The 23,140-nt window shown below is 35.8% G+C and overlaps 1 protein-coding gene across 14 annotated transcripts in view; it reads right to left on the bottom strand.

Annotated features, from left to right (window-relative positions):
• The window catches only part of Ppfia2 (PTPRF interacting protein alpha 2), a 460,521-nt gene that overhangs the window by 361,671 nt on the left and 75,710 nt on the right, over nucleotides 1-23,140 (bottom strand). For all 14 annotated transcript variants that reach the window (XM_029482321.1, XM_029482324.1, XM_029482326.1 and 11 more), the window contains exon 3: nucleotides 20,278-20,331. In XM_029482321.1, coding sequence (XP_029338181.1) covers nucleotides 20,278-20,331 — 54 coding nt within the window. The remainder of the gene's footprint in view (nucleotides 1-20,277; nucleotides 20,332-23,140) is intronic.

The raw sequence follows: 23,140 nt of genomic DNA, 5'->3' as shown, positions 1-23,140 counted from the left end.
ATCATCCTGAGTGAGGTAACCCAATCACAAAAGAAGTCATTAGAGATGCACTCACTGATAAGTGGATATTATACCAGCAGCCCAGAAGCTTGTAATACCCAATATACAATTCATAGACCACATGAAACTCAAGAAGAAGAAAAAGCATAATATGAATACTTCTATCCATCTTAGAATGTGGGAACAAAACACCCATAGAAGGGGTTACAGAGATAAAGTGTGGAGTAGAGGCTGAAGAAAGGAGAAGCGTTATTTCGTTATTGTGTGTCCACTGGATAGATGTCCTATGCTCCAGTGGATGTCCATTCATATATGGAGAGCATTAACTAGACTTAGATCATAGTTAAAAGAAGGGAGGAGATGAGCATGTTGAGGAGATGGTCATGCTGAGGAGACATGGAGAGGATTAGGGGCAAAGGGAGGGTGGACATTCTACTTCATTGTATACATCCATGAACGTCTCAAAAATAAGGAATGTTTTAAAGAGTGAAAAATACTTTCTGATACCTTAAATTGTTAAGCACACTAATGTAAAACTTAAGTTATCATTAATAATGTTGGCATTTTGCTTTTCTATAAAATTAAAGAGTTTTGTACATAGCATCCAAATGGAAAGCATGGAGTATTACCTTATAAATGACCATTGTTTCTTTTTCTGTCTCTATAATAAATGATGATGCAGCTACTGCTTTCCTGTTAGTTTCTGTTGTCATACATACTAACCCACTTCTCCATTTAAATAACTAAACTTTTGCTTCTTAAACTTGGACTTCTGAGACTTCCCATATGGAAAATTGACTTGTATTTCATTTTGATGTGTTCATATCAATCTTTGTTTAAATTAGGACCCTGTGTGTCAAGGACATCTCATGGTGGGGACCATGTTCATTCTTTTTATCATTTTACCCTCTTGAAGTTATATAGAACATGTGATAGGGATAATTTTTTTATTAAGACATGGGATACAGACAGAGGGGAAGGGAGGGAGGGAAGGAGGGAGAGAGATGTGGGGGACTGAGGGAGAAGGACAGGGAGAGAGAGAGGGGGAGATGGGGAGGGGGAGGGAGATAGGGAGGAGAGAGGGGGAGGGGAAGGGAGATAGGGAGAGGGAGGAGAGAAGGGGAGGGGGAGGGGAGAAGGAGGGGGAGAGGGAGGAGAGGGAGGGGAAGGGGGAGAGAGGGAGGGAGGAGAGGGAGGAGAGGGAGAGGGAAAGGGAGCTGTATATGAGTACTCAGGAGAGAATTAGAACATACATATGAGAAAATACCCAAACTACTTTTACCGTGGTTTTGGTTAAGCATTGTACAGACAATAGAAATAAGCAATTTTACAAACCCTGACCCTCAAAAAATTTAATAAAATGTGTTGGTTATAGTCTATGGAGGTTGTCATAATTTATTGTGCATTAATAGAAAACCACAAAACAACCTAGGGAAATATTTTTGTTCTCTGTCATTTGGAGGTTACAATAGTTGGTATAATCCCATCATTAAGTAATTGCAGAATTCACAGGAAAAATTCAATGAGTCCAAGAGTATTCTCTTTAAGAAAATTTTTGTTTGAAGATTTCATTTCCTTTATGTAAAGTATTGTTTGATTCTATTTACTTTTCATGCAGTGTTGGCTTAAGGGTTAGCTTTCCAGGAATCTGTCAATCTTGTCTATCATTTAAATCAATCAATATAGTAGGTGGTTAAAACATTCTCCCTCTCACTCTTGTTCTCATTGCTGTCTGCAGGAATTTAGTATGAAAAAAAAGTTAAATTCTGCTCTAGTTACACGTTGTAGGACTTGGGGAATAGACTCAAAGCTTTGCACACAGCTCAAGAATTTTCTGCCCAGACCCTCAGATATCATACAGCTGACTTATTAGATGGATCTATAAGAGCGTTACAAACATGAATGCATTTTAAATAATCCTGTTGTTTTGATTATCTTCTACAAAAAAAACATTTATACTCATTTTTGCTACTACTTGTATTTTTCCCCTTTATTTTTTTTTAACTATTTTGGCTCCTTTACTCCAGTTTCTTCTGACAAATATATCATCTTTATTTCTCTCTCTCTCTCTCTCTCTCTCTCTCTCTCTCTCTCTCTCTCTCTCTCTCTCTCTAAATATATATATATAATTGATTTGTAAGGTTTGGCTGCCTTCCAAATGGCAACATATAAATAGCTTAGTACTATTGAAATTTAAGAAGCCCATTCTTATTTTTTAATTCCTCATTGACCAATGAGTTACGTGGAGGTGTCTGTCTTAATTACTGAGAATTTAAGTATCTGTAGTTACCCTTTACATTATTTTTTAGTGTTGATTTGCATCTGAATTCTAATATTAAGAGAAAACATCCTCGATTGTTTTAAAATGTATTGAGTCTCTGTGTAGAATTCGTGTATGGCAAATATTGAGTAAATAGAACAGATTTTCATACACCCATACCCAAGCTTACTTATCCTATTTGCCTTTACAGATGCTATCTTGAGTCCACTCAATTACTGGAATACATCTATATTAAATTGATAACTATAAAATTTATGAATATTTGAAATTATTCCATTTTGGTAGTACATTAATATTCTGTTGAAGCTATCCTCTTTGCATGCTTGGAATTTTACTGAAAGACTGTGGCGACTGAAATTCACACACTAACCAAGCCTTTGCCTGGTATTATTTCACGGCATGCATTCTCTCTCACTTGAGTTTCAATTTTTCTGTTTTATCATGTATTTACATAAAACTATATTCAGAAATTCATTCTTATGAAATTTTTTTCTGAATTTATTATTTTCCTGCCTTTAGGTAACACAAGTAAACATTTAAAAGTTAGAAACATGATAGTTGTTGAAATACCAACTTTTATTTAAATGAAATTGCAAATCAAATTGGCATCCGTATTCCATCTCACTCTTATCATCTAGCTATCTACAAGAAGACAAACAGTTGATGCAGGTGAGGATAAGGACTGGATCCTTCTACAATGCTGGTGGGAGGGAATTTGGTCCAGCCACCATGGACAACAAGATTAAATTAGTGTAAAAAGCATAAAACTTCTGGGCTGGGGAGCTGGCTCAGCGGGTAAGAGTATGTAAGACTCTGGCAGAGTACCTAGGTTTGGTTACCAAAATAGAATACATATCAGGTAGCATACTACTCTATGAAAACTCAGCTCTTTGGAGATCAGTGGATGCCTCTGGCTTCCTCTAAGAACTTCATACGCACATATTTATACATAGATAAACACATGTATAATTAAAAGCAAATAAATGTATTTAAATAATACAACTTCTACATGCTCCAACTAATCCTAGCTCTATCCCTAAAAGAATCTGAAATAACTTACTGGAGAAGTCACTTGCATGCATGTTTATTACAGTACTATTTAGAACAAGCAAATGGTTGACTCAGCCTAGAGCCCATGACAAGGTGGAGGAATGAAGGAGGCATATAATGGGGTATATGTACACTGGTGCACTCAGTGGGCTTCTACTCCTAGTTATTTTCTTTTCAGGAACAGAGATAGAAGTAGAGAGTATCACCATATTAATTTAAATAAGCCACCTCCAGAAAGTTAAGTGATGAATATCATTTTTTTTGCATGATGACAATAACTTTATTTTTTATTAGCTATTTTCTTTATTTACATTTCCAACCTTATCCCCTTTCCTGGTTTCCCCTCCAAAGAAAACTCCCATGCCCTCCCTACTCCCCCTGCTCACCAAGCCACCCACTCCCACTTCCTGATCTTGGAATTCCCCTATACTAGGGCATCTAGCCTTCACAGGGCCCAGGGCTTCTCCTCCCATTGATGACCAGCAAGGCCATCCTCTGCTACATATGTGGCTGTAGCCTGGGGCCCTCCATGTGTACTCTTTGGTTGGGGGTTCATGGTTTAGTCTGTGGGAGCTCTGGGGGTACTGCTTGGTTCATATTGGTTTTCCTCCTATGGGGATGCAAAAACATTCAGCTCCTTGGGTCCTTTCCCTAGCTCCTCCATTGGGGACCTTGTGCTCTGTCCAATATATATATATGGCTCCTGTCAGCAAGCATTTGTTGGCATCCACAATAGTGTCTGGGTTTGGAGACTGTATATGGGATGGATCTCCAGGTGGGGCAATCTCTGGATGGCCTTTCCTTCTGTCTCTGCTCCACACTTTGTCTCTTATCTCCTCTCATGGATATTTTGTTTTCCCTTCTAAGAAAGACTGAAGTATCCACACTTTGGTCTTCCTTCTTGAGCTTCATGTGGCCCGTGAATTGTATCTTGGATATTCTGAGCTTCTAGGCTAATATCCACTTATCAGTGAATGCATATCATATATGTTCTTTTGTGATTGGGTTACCTTACTTTTGTGAAATGTAAGCATTAAAAAAAATACATAAAATGGTGGGAAAAGCCATGAAACAAATACTAGAGAATGGGAGGAAGCAGAGAAGAAATGAGCATGAGTAATAGAGAGGGTGAATATGCTCCAAGTAGATAATATTTATGTAAGGAAGTGAGATGTTGAAGCTCCTTCCATTGTTCAATTAACGTATGCTAATAAAAACTTTCCTAAATGCAAGATACAGTAATCAGTTCACAGAGTATGTGGTTGGTTCTCACAGAGTAAATGGCTTTCAGAGAACTTTGGTGAATGCTTGTGAGTGAAATACTTGAACTTTTAACCTGTTACCAAGTCTCACCCTATGTCACTCACAGTTTTCTAATTGCACATACATGGCTTCCAATATCTCCTTGAAAATAATTTAACTTTTACAATATGTTTATGGCATCTTTCTGTTTTTCATGATTTTTTATAACATTGGGCCATTTTTATTACATATAATTTTTATTATTTTTTGAGAATTTCTCATCATGCATACAATGTACTTAGGGAATAACCCTATTATATAGTATTGTTTCTAAAATTTGTTCTGAGCAACTATCAACTTACTTATATGTGTAAAAGTAATTGTGTGTATGGGTGTGCATAAGAAATGTTACATACACAGACAGGTCAGATAATAATTGCCTGCAGGAATCAGTTATTTCCCTGGATTGAACATTGGTAGGTTTAGGAGCAGGGTACCTTTAATCCTTGAGCCACTTTGACTGTTCCTTTATGTAGTGGTAGGTCAGTATACATTTTAATGGGAAGCAAGAATTCTGAAAGGTGTTGACTTTAATTGATTATGAATATACAACAGATTCTTCACAAGCGTCTGTAGTGGATATAATTAATGTTATGTAGCAATAAGTAAAAAAAAATGATCATGCAATTTCAAGTGCGTAGAGTGTGGTGATATTTCGCTGCATATATTGGAAAGCTTTTTTATCCTGCAGGAGAGCAACTCAAATAAATGCCTTTCCTTGAAGATGAGTGGGTCTTAAAATAGAGACTCCCAAGCAAGTCTCATCCTTCCTTGTAGCATCTGGAGACTGAAGGAAAGAAATGGGGAGAGTCTTCAGACATAGAGTTGTGTAGCTTCCAAAATGTAATAAATACTGTTTTAAAAGTGACAGAACCCTGAGAATGCCAGCTCATTTCTCCATTGGCCAAAGACATAGAACTTCACATCCCTGGGTCCCAGGAGATATAGGTACAGCAGTTATCTCAGGCAGTCCCATGGTCGGCCCTTACACCATTCTCTAGGTAGCGTCATGACATCCTTTTGGAACAGTCAAGCAAACAGCAGCGTTATCTACTTGACTGACAAATGTAGCCTCACTGACTGTGTAGACATGTGTAGCTGTTAGGTTCACAGTAACATTGAAGTTATAAGGGCTTCCTGATTATGTAACTCATAAATAATTCTGAAAAGATATCTATGAATCAGATTTTACACCCATTCTACATAATTTTTTTTGGGGGGGGGCGGAAAGGGTTTATTCGGCTTACATTTCCATACTGCTATTGATAACCAAAGGATGCAGGACTGGAACTCAAGCAGGTCAGAAAGCAGGAGCTGATGCAGAAGCCATGGAGGGATGTTTTGTTTTGTTTTGTTTTGTTTTGTTTTGTTTTGTTTTGTTTTGTTTTGTTTTGTTTTTACTGGCTTGCTCCCCCTGGCTCATTCAGCTTTCTTTCTTTACTTTCTTTTCTTTCTTTTCTTTCTTTCTTTCCTTTCTTTCTTTTCTTTCTTTCTTTCTTTCTTTCTTTCTTTCTTTCTTTCTTTCTTTCTTTCTTTCTTTCTTTCTTTCTCTTTCTTTCTTTCTTTTCTTCCTTTTTTTTTAACATTTACTCTGTGACTTTATTTTTTTTTTCATTAGGTATTTTCCTCATTTACATTTCCAATGCTATCAGAAAAGTCCCCAATACACTCCCCCCCCCACTCCCCTACCCACCTACTCACACTTTTTGTCCCTGTACTGGGGCATATAAAGTTTGCAAGTCCAATGGGCCTCTCTTTCCAGTGATGGCCTTCACATAAAACTTTTATAAAAATTTTTACGCGTTGCTAAGGTCCAAAAAATTCCAAATATTATTGAGTATTAAGAAAAAGAATTTTTCTGATTTACTCCAACCCAAAAGAATGAATGATTATAATTTAGCACAAATTATCCCTTTAATAACTGTTTCAACATTTATCTCTCAAAAAATCCAATAAAATAAGCAAAATGCCCACAAAAGTATGATGATGATTTTTAGATAACTATCCACCTATCTATATGCTATTTTTATATATAAAAATCAGTTGCAAATTGCAGTGTGAAACTCTGTAGCCGACTTGCTATCTTGTACGTATTTTCTAAAATGCCTAAAATAATACCAAATACACAGTAGACAGTCCAAGATGTTTTCTTAGTAAGCATTTATTTTTACTTCATATTTTCACATTTTAATGAGTAATTATATAAATATAGCTGTATTCATCTCTGTTCTTTGGATAAACATCCTGAATTATAGCATCTTTGATAAAAAATAAAAATAGCTCTGCTTTATTGTGTTAGATAAGAACATTCTAATTAGCAAGTGTCCTCTACTTAGCCAAGAACTCAAAATACACAAAAATCTGTTCTGTATTCTATAGTAGGGAATATATAAAGATGCATCATATATTTATACATATGCAATGTATTTTATAGCTATACGTGCTATATATAAGCATATATAATATGTTCAAAATAAGGAAGTCATACAAAGTTCTAGAAAACAAAATGGAAAAACATAAATATTTATAATATCTTATATAAGTATTAAAAGCATATTATTTATAATAATCGTCTATATTAGTTATAGCCATAATTTTTATTTTAAACGCAAAGATAGCTGTATTAAAATTATTCATATTTGATATCACATAGCATTATGTGATAAAACATGTATTTCAATCAGTTATTTATAATATTACATCGTTTCATTTGCATGCACAGATGCAGATTACATACATGTGTAAATGTCAGAGGAAAATATACAGTACTTGATTCGTTCCTTCGACCCTGTGAGTCTCAGGGATCAAACTCAGATCAGCCAGACAAGTAGGAAGTGCCTTTACCAACTGAGCCATCTTGCTGGCCCTCATTTTTTTTTTTTAGTCAATAACAAGAATGGATATTTATTGGCTATAATACACGTTTCTTGTTTATTTTGATGATCATGTCCTATTACATTTATGGATTGCTCTACTTTTCTTTAGGGATGGAAATGCAACTGAATGCTGGTGTACTTGTCCAGCAAATGTGAGGGGCTCCAATTAATTCCCAGTATCTACTTTTTAAATGTATATATTAATAAATTAATTAACAATAAGAAGAAAACTAAACAAAGACTATTTCCAATGACTGGCCTTCTTCATGATTCTAAAATTTCAAGGTATTAGCCAGGCACTAGAAAAATATCCTTTCTTCCTTGTTTCTTATCAACCACTGGCAAGACAAAAAGTTAGCCAGCATCTAATAATTTTTTGTAAGCCTTAGTAATCACACTAAAAACTACTTCTGTATGTCACACCATACTCTATGTCTCCTATGTATTTTTTAAAGAGAACTATTCATTTATGTATATGAGTACACTGTATCTGTCTTCAGACACACCAGCAGAGGGTATTAGATGTCATTACAGATGGTTGTGAACCACCATGTGGTTGCTGAGAATTGAACTCAGGACCTCTGGAAGAGCCAGTCAGTGCTCTTAACTGCTTAGCCATCTGCACAGCCCCTCTAGCTCCTATGAATTAACTCCATATTTATAATTCATCTCTACAAGTAGTATAATTTAAATCCAATTATTCTTTTCATTATTTTTGTGGTGGTACCTATCAAACTCAGGGCTTTAAAGTTGCTTGGTAAGCACTTTACCACAGAGCCACAACATGTAACCCATAATCTGAATGTATGATTGCTTATTCTAAGTAGAGTGAATTTAGCAAAACTATCGCTATGTCAATTGCCCTGAGAGGCAAGCATTTCAAAAATGAACATGGACATGAGCACTGTGCAGGGCATTCTGCATTTACTAACTCATTAAGTGTAATGTACCTTGTGAGAGAAATTCTATACTTATCCTCATCGCAAAATTCAGGAAACAGTGTCACAAGAAAGAAACACCAATCACTCACTGTTTAGCATGGCTAATAACAGGCAGAGTTAAAAAGCAAATTTGAACCTGATATTCCTGAGTTCAGAGATTTTATATAAATTACAACTTGTATACAGTACTGGACATGTTCTTACTTTTTTTTAGCTGGTGTGAGGAAAGATAGGGTCCTTTCATGTAGTCCAGGCTAGCCTACTCTATCTTCTTGGCTCAAACTAGGCTTGAATTTGTGCTGCTGCTCTTCCCTCAGTGTCCTCACTGTTGGGTCTACGAGCGCATGCATCATTATAAGCCATCATGATTCTATTGTCAAGTGAAGACAGCTTCCATTTCCTCCATCATTAATAATTAAAATTGTGCAGGAGAGATTGGAAAGATGGCTCAGTGGTTAAGAGTACTTGTTTATCTTCTCAGAGGTCTTGAGTTCAGTTCCCAGCACCCACATCAGATGGATTACAACTGCTTGTAAAAGTACTCTCTCTGGCCCTCATGGTCACTTACTTATTACACTCATGTGCATATCCACATTCAGATATGCATGCTTATATACAATATAAAATTTTAGACATTTTGATGTTATTAATATGGCATGACAATTTTCCCAATGTCAGAGAATGTATTAAGTGAGACTAATTCAATTTAAAGAATTAACTACATGAGTTAGATAGATCTCAAGTAATGAACATTCTGTTCTCATTTATTTTACTTTTAAACAGGCTTTTTCCTAAGCTTAACTTGGTTAGTAAATATTCGTCAATTCAGAGTTTCAGGAACAAATATTACTAGGGCATTAAGATGTTTTTCATACTAAGGAAGTTCAGCACTGTTCATATGAAAGCTTTAATCCCATTCAGCTTTCAAGTTTCTCTGAGAATTCTAACTCAAAACTGAGACAAATCTATGAACGAAAAGTGAGTTGGTCCATACTGTTTTACTTGTCTTCTCTCTGCTTCATGTATTTTTATCCCAAGTTGGGACAAGGATAAGATGCTGGCAGCTATGTGTCAGGCACTTAAATTCTAGATTTGTAAATTGAGATTAATTATAGTCGAGCCATTGGAAGTTTTCCCATGAGAACACTATTCATCTTCGCCATGCGTATTTTCTGTGACTGTGGCAGAACTTCTGAAGAAAATAACTCAAATGAGGAAATTTTTCTACAGCTGAGTTTTAGAAGATTCTGTCCAGGGTCATTTTTCTCCATCACTAGCGGGCTGAGGGTGAGCAGAACAGCATAGTCAAGGGGATGTAGTGGATCAGGAAAAAGAGAGTGGAGAGTGAGAAAAAGAAGGCATAGACAGGGAGAAGTAAAGAATAGACAGAGGGAGAAACACGATAAAGGAAGGAGAGAATTGAAGAAGAGGGGTGGAAGAAAGGGAGACAGGGAAGGAGAGACAAAAAGAGCGTGACCAAGAAAGAGACAGAGAGGAACAGAAAGAACAGAGAAGAACGCGGCGCTTTGGATGAGCAATACTAGCCTGCAGAAGTATGCCCTGTGACCTACTTCCTTCACTAGGCTCTACCCACTGGTTGTTACCCATTGGTATAGCTAGAGTGCTCACAATCCAAACACCATTCAGTAGTTCATGATGACCTGAAAAACAAGTCTCAACACATGAGCTTTTAGTGGAGTATTTTATTTTAAATCTTAACTGTCTATTATTCATTGCAATTCATTGATATAAGCAGTTTCCCATTTGTTCCTTTCGCCCTTTCAGCTCATGCACCATTTTCTATGACTCTTGGTCCTGCAACCTCAGTAACAAGTTACTGGGGAATTGAAATCTTGAACCTTCCTTCACTTGACACATAGGAAATGCCCACCCATTTGAGCCAGTTTTTAGCTTAATTGTCAACTTTATATTGCTATGGCTTCTCACTCATCTGGCAAAAGACAGCTCAAAACAGATTTCTATTTTCTATATTTACTGGAAGTTAAGAAAACATTTGGGCTGGAGAGATGGCTCAGTCATTGAAGGCTAGGCTCACAACCAAAAATATAAGAAGACATTTAGTTGTACATGTTCCCAGACAGCCACTAATTTAATTTACTCCTTACCTTTAATTACTCCTTACATGAAGTCTCTCCCATTGAGTCACCTACTCTTTTCTGCTCATCCAAACCTGGACCTATAATTGTCCATTCTTTGAGGCACTGCTTTGGGCCAGTCTCATTGCATAGAGGACAAGTGTTCTTCCTTGTGTCACAGAATGTAAAACCTCTGCGGCTCTGCTTACCAGCTGACAAGACTTTGCTGTCATCTTTTAGATCACTGATAACTCACATTGCCAAAGCTTCGCATGATTATTAGTTACTAAGCTTGTTGTGAATACACTTAATCTCCCAATACACAGTGGGGAGCTAATTCCTGCCAGTGGTACAATTTAGGGCTCATTCTGATTTAGATGTTGTTTGTTTCCCACAAGGTCATGTACTCAAGGACTGAACCGTAGGTGGTAACACTATTTAGAGAGGTGGTAGTGATTGCATATGGTAGAGTGTAGCTACAGGAAGCAGATCTCTGGGCTGCTGCGTGCATCCCTGCCTACCCTGTTCACCATGATGTACAGAAGTTCTTCTACCACACTTTTCTTGCCATTGTGATGCTCTGTCCAAGTTTACTATCCCAGTTAACACTTCCAGAACCCTCTGCAACTCTGAACTGAGATAAACCTTTTCCACTTTACATTTTTTGTGGGGGGGGGGTGGTCTGGTTTTTGGCTAGAATTTTGCCTTTCAATGAAGGCACAGAACTTCCACTCCGTATTTTTTGAGCTGCTTATTTATTGAAGTGTTAGAAGCCTTGATCAAAGTTATGCCATCTGCAGATCTATTGTTGCCAGGTTGCTGGACTGTCTTATTTGTTCATCAAATATTCATCAATGGCATGAAATATTCTAGCCATTCTTGAGAATATTGGGCTTCTGACCACAAAGAGAATGCACTGCACTAAAGAGAACTCCTGCAATAAAGAGACACAGATAAATTGCCCTTGTTCTGCTGAGTAACTTCCCACCCACGCTCAAGCAAGGAGCTCTAATTATCAGTAGGCCACACACAAAAAGAAGATGTGAATGTAGGAGGGAAACTCGTTGGAATGAGAAGCATCAGTGGGTGAATAAGTGGGATTTGGGGGGCGAAGTACAGAGTGAAAATGACTAAAATTCATTAAATAAATGCATGAGACTTGTCAAACAATTAGGAAACTCAACTAAAAACAGGCAAAAAATGGTTCTCATATCCAAGTAATATTAAACAATGGAAAGATAAAAGAAATGGGTCCATGCATAAAGTGATAAGTTTGCAAAGATGAGTGCCTGAATTTGGATACCAATCTACTCCTGCTCTCTCCCTCAATAAAACCTGGACATGACAGTGAATATCTAGGATGCCAGCATTTTATGTATGGAAACAAATGTATCTCAGAGGTTTGTGGAATAGCCTGTCCAGCCTAAATGGTAAGCTCTAGACACCAGAGATTGGTGTCATATTAAAATGATGATAAGGAACCGAGAAAAACATCTATAAATCTCTGTTTTCATTTGATTTTCTTTGTTGTTATTTCTCCTAATAAAAGGTATTTGACATTTTCTTGAACCCCTATTTTTTTCCTCCACATAAGATGTCAGTGTCCAAGTTTTATAGTTTCTTAATTCTTGCTGACATTCTTATATGACCAAAGCCACAAAATCAACTTTTACCCTCCACTGAGCTAAGAAAATTTTATATTAGTGGGAACCCAGCAAAAATTTAAACATAAATGTGCCATGATCTTACTGACATACAAAAATATTAATCCTCCTGCATTCGCTGAAAACAGATGTTAGGAAAGATTGTAGATGTGAGCATCAAGCTAGTTTGAAAGAAGTGGTAAGAACCTGGTATATTCCAGGATAACTGTGAAGAGACAGATTATAACTCTGTAGCTATGGTTTCTAGACAGAGTAGCTATGAAGTAGCTATTAACAGATACTGGCAAACTCTGTAGCCTTGCACAAAGGCGAACAGAAGGTTAGAAACCTTGCAGTGGTTAAAATACTGCTGAAGAACCCAGATAATTTGTCAGATATTTAGTTGGTCACAAGTCTAAATGTTATCGATATGGTTTACATGTCCTCAGTTACCTATTCAGTTGTTATTAATAAAAGTAGTTTAGGTTCAAAAGAGTAAATACAGGTAGCTAGGGTGCAATGTATATACAAGCAGCATCCAACAACCTAGCCTGTAAGTTTGTTGATTTAACCCGCTCCAGTGAGATTAACTCACACTGTGCTTCATCATACATGTCCATAAGCACACATGGATCTTCCTGATACCAAGAAGTGTTTTCATCCTCAGGTTTATGACATGGAACCGTTCAAATTTGTTTTCCATTTCATATCCTACATTATATACACACATTTCCTTCATAGCAGAGCTTAATATAAAATTCTAAATCCATTTTTTTTTGGTCTGCTTAATCTTTTAGGCCATTGCAAATGTGATTTCCTGTCAAGTATTCCACAAAAAAAAATATCATTCTCAGCTACATCCCCATTTATCTTCTTGTCACCCCATGCAAAGGACAGTACTCTTCTGGAACTTTCTGTAACATGGAACTGCTAATAACCTTTGCAATCAGTCTTTGTCCAACCTTGGTATTTATCATTCCATGATTTCTTAGGATTTGTGCGACATTCTCTCCTCTGCTTTGTCCCTTAAGGGCACAGCTTCGACATTTCACTTTCTTCTTGACTTTATTTAAAAACTTTCTTCCTTAGCGCTTTATTGGGTGGTTCTTTTCTCATCTACCTTTGTCTACAGCATTACGGCAGAATGATCTCTCGATCTCTGAAACGTCAATGAGTTCTTCCACATATCCAAGTCAACTGTGTAAAAGGCAGACGTCATGATAAATTCCAGAACATTCATTTTTCTCAACTCAGCTATCATGAATTTGTCTATAGATTCATCATATATCCTAGAAAATTCTTCTCTACCATTAGTTTGTCTCACTATGAAAGGTCCCTTCTTTAGTCATTGACCAAAGTAGAAAGCTAAAATATATATTTTTGCTAATTTTCGTTCACTTTTTTCTGAATAAAAAGCTATTCGTGAGTAACTACTGTGACCTCATGTCTCTTGAGTGAATCCATTCTTATCTGTTCACCCTGATGAAATGCTTGTATTACTATGTATTTATTTGTTATTTTAATACATTTTATTGATTCTTGATAATTTCATACAGTATATTTTGAACCAATTCACTTTCTTTCCACTACTTCTCCCATAACCACTCCTTTTAACCTTCCTTTTCTTCCTATTTTATAGTGAGTTTATTTTATTTTTTCCCTCTCCTCATCAAGTCCACTTGTGCTGTAGATATAATTTAGGGAATGGAACCTGTCCTACTGTGGGGTTAGCCTACCAGGAGATGCATTATTTGAAAATGGTGACCCTACCTTCACAGATACTCAGACACTTAAAATCTTCTAAAACAGTGCTCTCAATTTTTTAATTACTCAGTTTAAATGTTTTTAATACAAAATTACATGTATTCATGGAGCATGGTATGCTATTTCAATATGTTCTGATAAAAATCTATTGTAATTTACATTTCTATTCTTTAATCATTATGCTGTGCTTGAAGCTTTTCAGTCTCCTCTCTTATGGTTTGTATACAAAAAAAAAGAAGCCATAATAATTCCAATAAGCCACAGTCCCTGATCTGTACTCCATGACTTAGAACTTCCTGTTTCTATCTAAACTCTTTGGAACCCATTATAAATTCTCCTCTTCTATTCCTTTTGCCTTTACTAAGCTCTCATGATTACTATTCCACACAATATTTAGTTTAGCATCTATATATGATAAAGATCACAAGGGATTTTTCTCTCTTACATTTTATTTATTAAAACATTACCATGATAATTTTGTGCCATTCCTGGAAGACTTCACGATCTTATTTACTCTTCTCTGGTTTATTCTCTAACTACAGTCAAGAAAATATCATGTTACAAAGAAACATCCAATAAGGTTGTTCTCATGTTTGAAGACCCCAATGGTTCCTAAGAAATGAATAGATATTCCTCCCATGTGCTTCCTCAAACTTCTATCCCTCAGTCTAACCATATCTCGCATCCCAGGTTATTCCATAGTTGTGTGCACACACATATATTTTACTTTAGGCCTGTATAGGTGCAGTTTCTTACATACCACATCTCCTCACTTGGAAGATTTCTACTCATCCTGCATTTCTAAAGTGGTCCTTTACTTTGTTTTCTCTGTGTTTTCATCAATTAGACTTTGTGGCCTTTTGACTGGGTTTACACCTGACACTTCAGTAGACCATTACATGATAATGTAATTAGTTGCTACAAAGTTGTCTGCCTACTACATTGTAAGATTCTGAAGTTAGGAATTCCTTATCTGAGAAGCCTAGTTGCCATGATGTGGGATGGGCAGTTGGGAGCTACTCAAGATGCATACCACAATGCTGTGAGTCAGATTCCACTAGGGTGGGCAAGGAAGGGTGCCATGTTGAGATGGAGGAGCAAGAGAAGTGGATGGTTTCTGCACTATGAGGGAAGGCAGAACTGGAGACATGAGATCAGATGCATGATTCAAAGGTCACAAACAATAAAAAGTTCTTTTACAAAAGGTGTTACTCATCTCTAAAATTTAGTCAAATATTTAGCACATAATTTACAACCAAGTGTTCAACATGTTTGAAGCAGAGAGAATGAAAAATCTACAGCAAAGTGCTCAACAAATTTGAAATAATATAGAATAAAATACTAAATATGAAATTTATAATGAAAAAAGCTGAATTAGTTAAAAACTAATATCAATATTGCCTCATTTATTGCCATGAATAAACTGAGGGGACTTTTGAATTATAAAACTCAAAATGAGTTCGGGAGGTTTTAAATTTTTAAGTACATTTACAGTTAGAAAAACATATATAACCTCATCTCAGCAGCAGCCTCAGGAAATTGAAGTTCTAAAAGTTGTGCTGTGTGTGTACCGAAATTGCAAGAACTATTAAGATGCTATAAAATTTGAACAGAAAGTACAAAAACACAGAATGTGCAATTTCTGCTACTCGGTGGGGGAAAATTAACAGAGCTAAAGGATGTTCAGGACACTGTGTGCTTCAAGCTCAGGACAAACCGAATGGGGACTCATTTATTCATTGCACTCCAGAACTTGAGAGATCCATTGGCATTTAACAACAAGAGTCTTAGAACAATTAAAAATAAACCCAGTCCAATATTCAGCAAACACAAATCTTACTGCTTATGGTGGGGAAAAAAAGAAAGAAAAAACAAAACACACTCCCACTGGCATTCTTGCTGTAATTTCCGGGTGAGGCAATGAGATAGATTTAAAACTCAATTACATCCTGGAGTAGAATGAAATGTTTGCGTTTGCCTCATATGATATACGTTATCATGTATTCGGGAACATGCTTTCTGTAGTCTACATTCTGGCCCACATCACATCTTATCAGAATTTATTCACAATGACCTTAAGAAAGATCAGGTTTTTTTTCCATACTATAAATGCTAATTAAAGAACAGAATATATCTGGAATATTATCAAATTATAAAAATCAATCCTCTGGTACATGGTCTGCTGAGATATGTATTACTACCATTGCCTTTTGTTGTCAACCTGATTTTCAAATCCCAAATGTGGTCTTGTATTTAGCTTGCAGTTTAGGAGTGTGCCAACATTCTTAGGATGATAGAATTCATGGCAGGGATGCTTTCTACTGTGTGTGCCAGAGGGAAGTGCACATAGTTACCTGCATGCCAGATGCCTAGTTCTTCAGTTTCAAATTCTCGTGGCTCCCTGAGAATTCCTAAGATGAGATCCTAATGCCCACCCCAACCTTTGTACAAATACGGTAATAATTGGATCCCTCAGGTTCTTGTGGGTTACTAAGTAGCTTTAATAATTTACATCTTAATTTTGGTAGCAATTTTGAAATGCAATCATCTCTACCTCGAAAGGGACATTTGGTTTTAAGATTCCCTGCCTTAAGAGACAAAAATTCTCCAGATACTCAATTATTTTACAATAAATAGTCTATTTGAATGTAACCTATGTACATTGTCATTTTCTTTTTGTAAATTACAGGTCATCTCTAATAACTATTACAAGGTATATTCTATGTAGACATTTGTTATACTCTATTATTTAAAAGATCTTGACAAGAAAAACATCTGTGACTGTTGAATATGTATTTAATTTGCATTTAGTTAAATCTACAGATGTAGGAGATATACATTTTGAGGGGGAAATGTATTTTTAAATTATGAATTTTGGCTTGAAAATATAGGTTGGTGGTAGAACACATACTTAGTATGTACAAACAAAACTATAGATTTTTTTTTCACTACTGTTGCAAAACAAATCTATGACCATTATTTAGCTATTGAATATTGCTCTTTGGTGAGTAATTATCTAGTTTGCTTTACTAACATTTCTACCTAAGCATGTACCTATGTAAGTATGTTTATGCTGAGTAATTTGCGATCTAATTTCTATGAACTGAAAGCATATGCTGAATGTAGAGAACCGTTGACATAATTCTTTGAAGACAGTTTTAAGTTAGTTTTAACAGAAATTTTTCTTAGTAATAGAAGTTATTATTCTAAAATAAATCTGAGACTTAAAAATAACAGAAGCACCATTCTCAGTGACATCGTTTCTAGAGTCTATATTTTAAAAGATCCTTAAAAACACTTTTGAAAATATAAGACAATTCTAAAATGTTCTTGGAATTGCATGTGAAGATATTAACTTATTTTTTCTTTAGTGATGAAACAGAAGCCACTTGAATTTTCAAAAATTGTACTGAACATTTATTATCAAAACTACTAAGCCTATTGGTGATAACACATGCCTTAATCCTAGCACCCTGGAGGCAGAGGCAGGCAGGTCTCTGAGTTGGAGGCCAGCCTGGTGCACAGAGCAAGTTCCAGGAAAGTCAGGAATAGACAGAAAAACACTGACTCAAAAATAACAATAATGAAAATACCAATACCAAACATTGCTACAATCCTGAAAATTTAATCTTTCCTGATATCCCATTTTATCAGTACTGTCATTGGATACACTAAATGAACAACCCTACTCTTTGAATTGAAACAAGTTTTACAGTTTCAATCTTTAAAATTAATTCTTATGTGCACCTAAAACATAACTTTCATTTCTAATTATTTCATTAGTGTTTCAAAACTTCTCAGTGCTATGTTATATTAAATAATAAATTGCTACACTGTATTGCATTCTTATAAGAGACCATTCATCTAGTAATTCACAGATCCTGCTCCTTAAATTTTCCTTGTTAAGTGAGGTTAAATCTTTTAGCAATGAAAATTTCATTGGTAAAATTGATAAAATGGTATTATAAACATTTAGACTTAACTGTTGAAAATGGAAATTAGTGTTTGGATGATCTATTTTGTTATATTTTAAATTGAAAGAAACAAAAACACCACCTGGATTAAAAATACATGTAATTTGATCTAACTTTCAGTGTTCTTACTTTATTTTCATTTTACAGTTCTAGGAATCAAACTGTGAGCCTCAGACATATTAAGATGATAGTTTGTCACAAGGCACAACAAATGTTAATCAGGAAACATCTGCAAACCTGATGCTTTAGTGGATACAGTTGACTTATCTAAGTCTAATAAACTTGAGAAACGTGTTGTCCTAATTATGGTATTGCTATGATGAAACATGACCAAAAGCAAGATCTGGAGGGAAGAGGCTTTCTGGTTTACCTGAGCACACTGTGTCCCATCATTGAAGGAAATCAGGACAGGAACTCATACAGGGAAGGAAACTGGACAAGTTCTGATGGAGAGGTGCTTTGAACACTCTTGTTTCTTGTAGCTTGCCCAGCTTGTACAACTCATAACCACAACCACAGGTATGGCATCACCCACAGTGGGCTAGGTCCTTCCACACCAATCACTATTAAGAAAATCCTCTAAAGCCAGATTTTATGGAGGGATTGCCTCAATTGAGGTTCCCTCCTTTCAGATGACTCTACTTTATGTCAAGTTGACATAAAACTAGCCAGCACATGCATACCACTCATTAAATCTCACCATATTTAAATAAAGCCAACAGTGATAAAGTTCATTCATTGGCTATTTGCTAATATAATCTGCATATGACATTACTTGATTTAAATACTTTGAATTTTGTTTCTCAAGACTGAAGTCACAGGAAAATAAATCATCATAATTAATGTCTGTTAAAATCAGATGCTCAGAACACACACACAAAAAGCTACAATGTTCCAACACATTAATCTTATCTTACAACTTAAAACTTACCCTCAAGGGCTGAGGAATTTATTCAGTGGTTAATCCCTTCCAACACAGATAGTAGGACCAGAATTTAGGTGCCCAGAACCTATGTAGCTGCACGGTAGACACAATGCCACCAGTAATTCTCGATTTGGAAGGACTCAGGGTTTGCCAGAACAACCTGGCTAGTAATTATGGCTCTACAACTAACTTCTGGTTTTCCATGAGAGACCATACTTTGTTGAGAAGATGAAAAAGTGATTTAGGGTTGTTTATAACATTCAATGTGGGTCTACATGTACACATGTTTCTACACCCATGTACCCTAAAACATGTGCCCATATACATGCAAACATGTATGCACATACATACATCCACATATTAAAATGGAAAAGTACAAAAAACTTGACAACTCATTCCTTAATTGTGTAAAGTACCTTTGAGATAAAAAAGGAAGAAACAACAGTATAAAGAATCAAAGCAAATCATTGCTGTATTTTTTATCTGTAAATTCAAAATGGTGTGAAATTAAAATCTAATACTTGTTGAGGCCTGCCCCCTTAGCTTAGCTGTAACTCTTATGTTTAATGCCTGCCAGCGATCCTGTATTGCTGACATAAAAGCAGCTTGACTCTAGGCAGACAAAAATAGTTTGGCTCGGAGAAAGGTCAAGTTGAGCATATACTCTGAGGCTTATTATTATTATTATTATCACTGTTATTGTTGTTGTTACTATTATTTGAAAATCCTCAACTGTTGCCTTCACTCAGGACCCATCAAAACAGAGGTCAGCCTGAATTGTTATATCTTACCTACTAAAAATCTTGGAAAAAGGCTGACGACCCTGTAGCTCTCCCTACAATCATGTATGAGTGTATCAGTTTTTTCCCTATGCAAACTGGCCCTGAAAAATGTTCGAGGCTATAACTTTCAGCTTTTAATTTGAGCTATGGCCCTGATCAATCAGTTTGGGGTGTGTATTCAATAATCATTCCTGTTGAACTGGATTAATGTCTGAGTTGTTGGTACAGCAGTTCCCAGACACCAACTATACTCAAATTTAGAATTACGAAATCTCAAGCTAATAAGATAATAAGCTAACCTCAAAGTGTGTAAATGGAATAGAAATCATTTATGATTTCAGAATGAAATATTCATTTCTCTCTTTTGTACTGGAAATTGAACCTAGGGCATTGTGTCTGCTAACCACGAGTTCACCAGTAAGCTAGAACCCTAATTTTTTTATTTCTGTGCGACCAGTTCGGGTGTAGATTAACTATTTGATAACGTACCACTTTTAAGCCTGCAGAACACTCTTGAAATAAACTTTACTCTTTTTGTTACTTAATGCAGTAACTGTATTTTAATAACCCTCAGTACATGCTATAGTATACAGCAATTCTCTGTTCAGTGCAGTACTTATATCTAATAAAGAGTCTAACTTACCGGTGGATCAGCCCCCTTAGAACCAGTCAGCCCTCCTGTTAGGGATTCGATGTCCTGGAAAGGGGAAAAGTGATGATTGTAAATGCTACTCAATATAATGAACAGTACCCAGTCACACAGTGTATTGTCAATGGCAACAAAGCTAGGGTGCTTCAAGTGTGTGTGTGCACGTGTGTGTGTACGTGTGTATGTGTGTATGTGTGTATGTGTGTGTGTGCGTGTATGTGTGTGTGTGTGTGTGTGTATTGGATCCCACAAAACTTAAAAAATAGACTATAGGAAAACATCTTACTATTTAATCTAACTCTCTACAGTAAAAGCAAAAATAAATGCAAGTGGGCAATTATTTTTGAAATATGAATAGAAAATGGATCCAGAGTTTTATATATATATATATATATATATATATATATATATATATATATATTCTTAAAGATCTAAAGTGCACAGAACAACTGAAGAAATAACCTCAATTAACTTATTTCCAAGAGCATAGCTTCATGATGCTATTTTACCCACAAAACCTTTAAATTATTTATGGTCTATTCTATTAATAATGTGTAAAATGTCAGAAGATATGACTAGATTAGGTGTTCTTATACAAAGATCAATTCTTAATTTTGAATTAATAGCCATAGAAGTAATACATAAATAATGATCATATACCTCAGAGTTATTATGAATGGAAAAATGAAAGATACTTTAATAAGTTTTACAAACATTGAAAGTTATACAAATAATAACACCTGTCATAGCAATTCTTGTGGTTTGATGTAATTATTATCAATTATATAACATTTACAAAATAAAATTAAATGTCAGATTTTAAAATAAAATCTCACAACATTTTAACAAATTGGCAACTGATTTAACTTTGGAATCACCTGTCATAAATGAATCTGCAAACACATGCACACACACACACACACACACACACACAGACACACACACGGAATCAGAATGTTCACAGGCATCCTGCTACTAGCCATACCTGACACTAACATCTTGATATGTTAAAATATTTTATCTCTTGAGATATGTGCATTCAGAAAGGTCTAATTTTATCTTGATAAGCATCTACTTATCAGTGAGGAATAAGACCTCCCAGAAATGGACTGAATAATGCTTTATTAATTTAAAAATTTTTGAATGCCAATGAAGCAGGAGCAAAAGCTACTGAAATATACTGGATTATAGAAAGAAAGAAAAAACATACTGAATTGCATGCACGAATATATTTTAAAGATGTTTCAACATCAGAATGGAATAAAGGAACATAGGTAAGACATTTTGTTTAGATCTCCACAGGTGATGAAAGACTATAGGTTCCATCAAAATTGAAACAAATCTTATATGAATAAGAGAAGCGTCTACATGAAAGGCTGGCTCATAGAAGGGAGGGACGCAGAAGGAAAGCAATTCAGATGACACAAAAAACTGAAACCCCTGCATGCAGACAGCTCAACAAACTGGCTGAAAAAAAGACAGATCATTCCTTAGCCCAGCAGACTGAAAAACCTCGGTGTGGAAATGAACATTGGCTGAAGAACAGATGATCATCAGGACTGCAGTTATGAAAGAAAATCACATCAACGGATCTTCATAAGGACATCTGGACTGTTAAGTTTATGGAATTGATCATTGTTTCTATGGTAAAAGCTAAAAAACTGTGTACAGTTTTTTGGCTCACACAGAAAGGGTGAAAATATAGAGAAATTTTCATCTAACAACATGGCTCTTCTGGAAAAAGATCGCAACCAAAGCCTTCTGGGTCCATGTGATATGACACACGCTTCATTACAGCATGTTCTGGCTGAAATACAGACTTGTCCTTAGTATACCTTTAATTCCTAACAATGAAAGTACAGTTAGTTTGTAGAAACAGCCATGTGTAAAAGTGATGCCTAAGTGAGGGGCAGACTAAGTAATGAATCAGAGGAAGATTTCACAGAATGAATCAGAGCTAGGATATGCCCAACTCTCAAGAGAACAGAGGAAAGATATTGTACTTAACCTGTCTTGACCCAGAGTCAGGCAGAGCACAGGCAGTGAGGTTGGAGTTGAGCTCCATTCACACAGAGAGAGGCAGTTTTAGTGGCACAGTTTTACAGAGAGAGGTTGCGGGTAACAACGGAAAAAGCCACAGGGGGCTAGAAAATTAGAAGAGATTACAAGAGATAGTTTGAAGTCAAGCAGAGCAATTCAATGAGAAGCCAAGAGAAGCCAGTTTGAATCAGTCAGCTTGGACCGGAGTTTGAGCCAGAACAGCTGAGTTAAACCATCTAGTCATAGTTCGGGGAAAAAAAAAACTAGGAAGGGTGAGCTTAGTCATCAGTAAGCCTCAGAGACAATTGCATCTTCTGAAAAAGAAAGTTTATTTTACAGCGATGTATTAACATAATCAAATCCTTTCATTTATTTGACAAGTTTTCAAGTAACATCCAAGACAGACTAATGTGCCATCTTTCTATAACATGATTTTGTGGTATCTCTACCAATATATTTTGCAAATATCTTAATTCATAACTTTCCGTTTATTCTGTTACGATAAACACTCATGAGAATGCCTCCATCTTGGATCATATAACCTTAGTAACTTAAATCCAGGTTGCCAGCTACTATCACTCAAATTTGCCTCTAGAATAACTACGTCTTGTGGATAAGATTTGAGTTTTTTAATTAAGAGTAGTAAAATGAATATGTAAAATAAATTAATAACTTGATGGAACCCTGAGCATAAAAAGGTATATACAATATGTTTGTTGCAGTTTACCCCTTAGCATGGTTGTCACCGTTTTATTCCATGTCCTTCAGCTATTTCATTATTTCATACTGTTGCTGTAATATGTTTGCCAGGTATTGA

Source organism: Mus caroli, chromosome 10, assembly GCF_900094665.2.
Source record: "Mus caroli chromosome 10, CAROLI_EIJ_v1.1, whole genome shotgun sequence".
Taxonomy (NCBI): Eukaryota; Metazoa; Chordata; class Mammalia; order Rodentia; family Muridae; genus Mus; species Mus caroli.
Note: the sequence above shows the minus strand (reverse complement) of the source record. Positions and strands in the feature narration are given on the sequence as shown.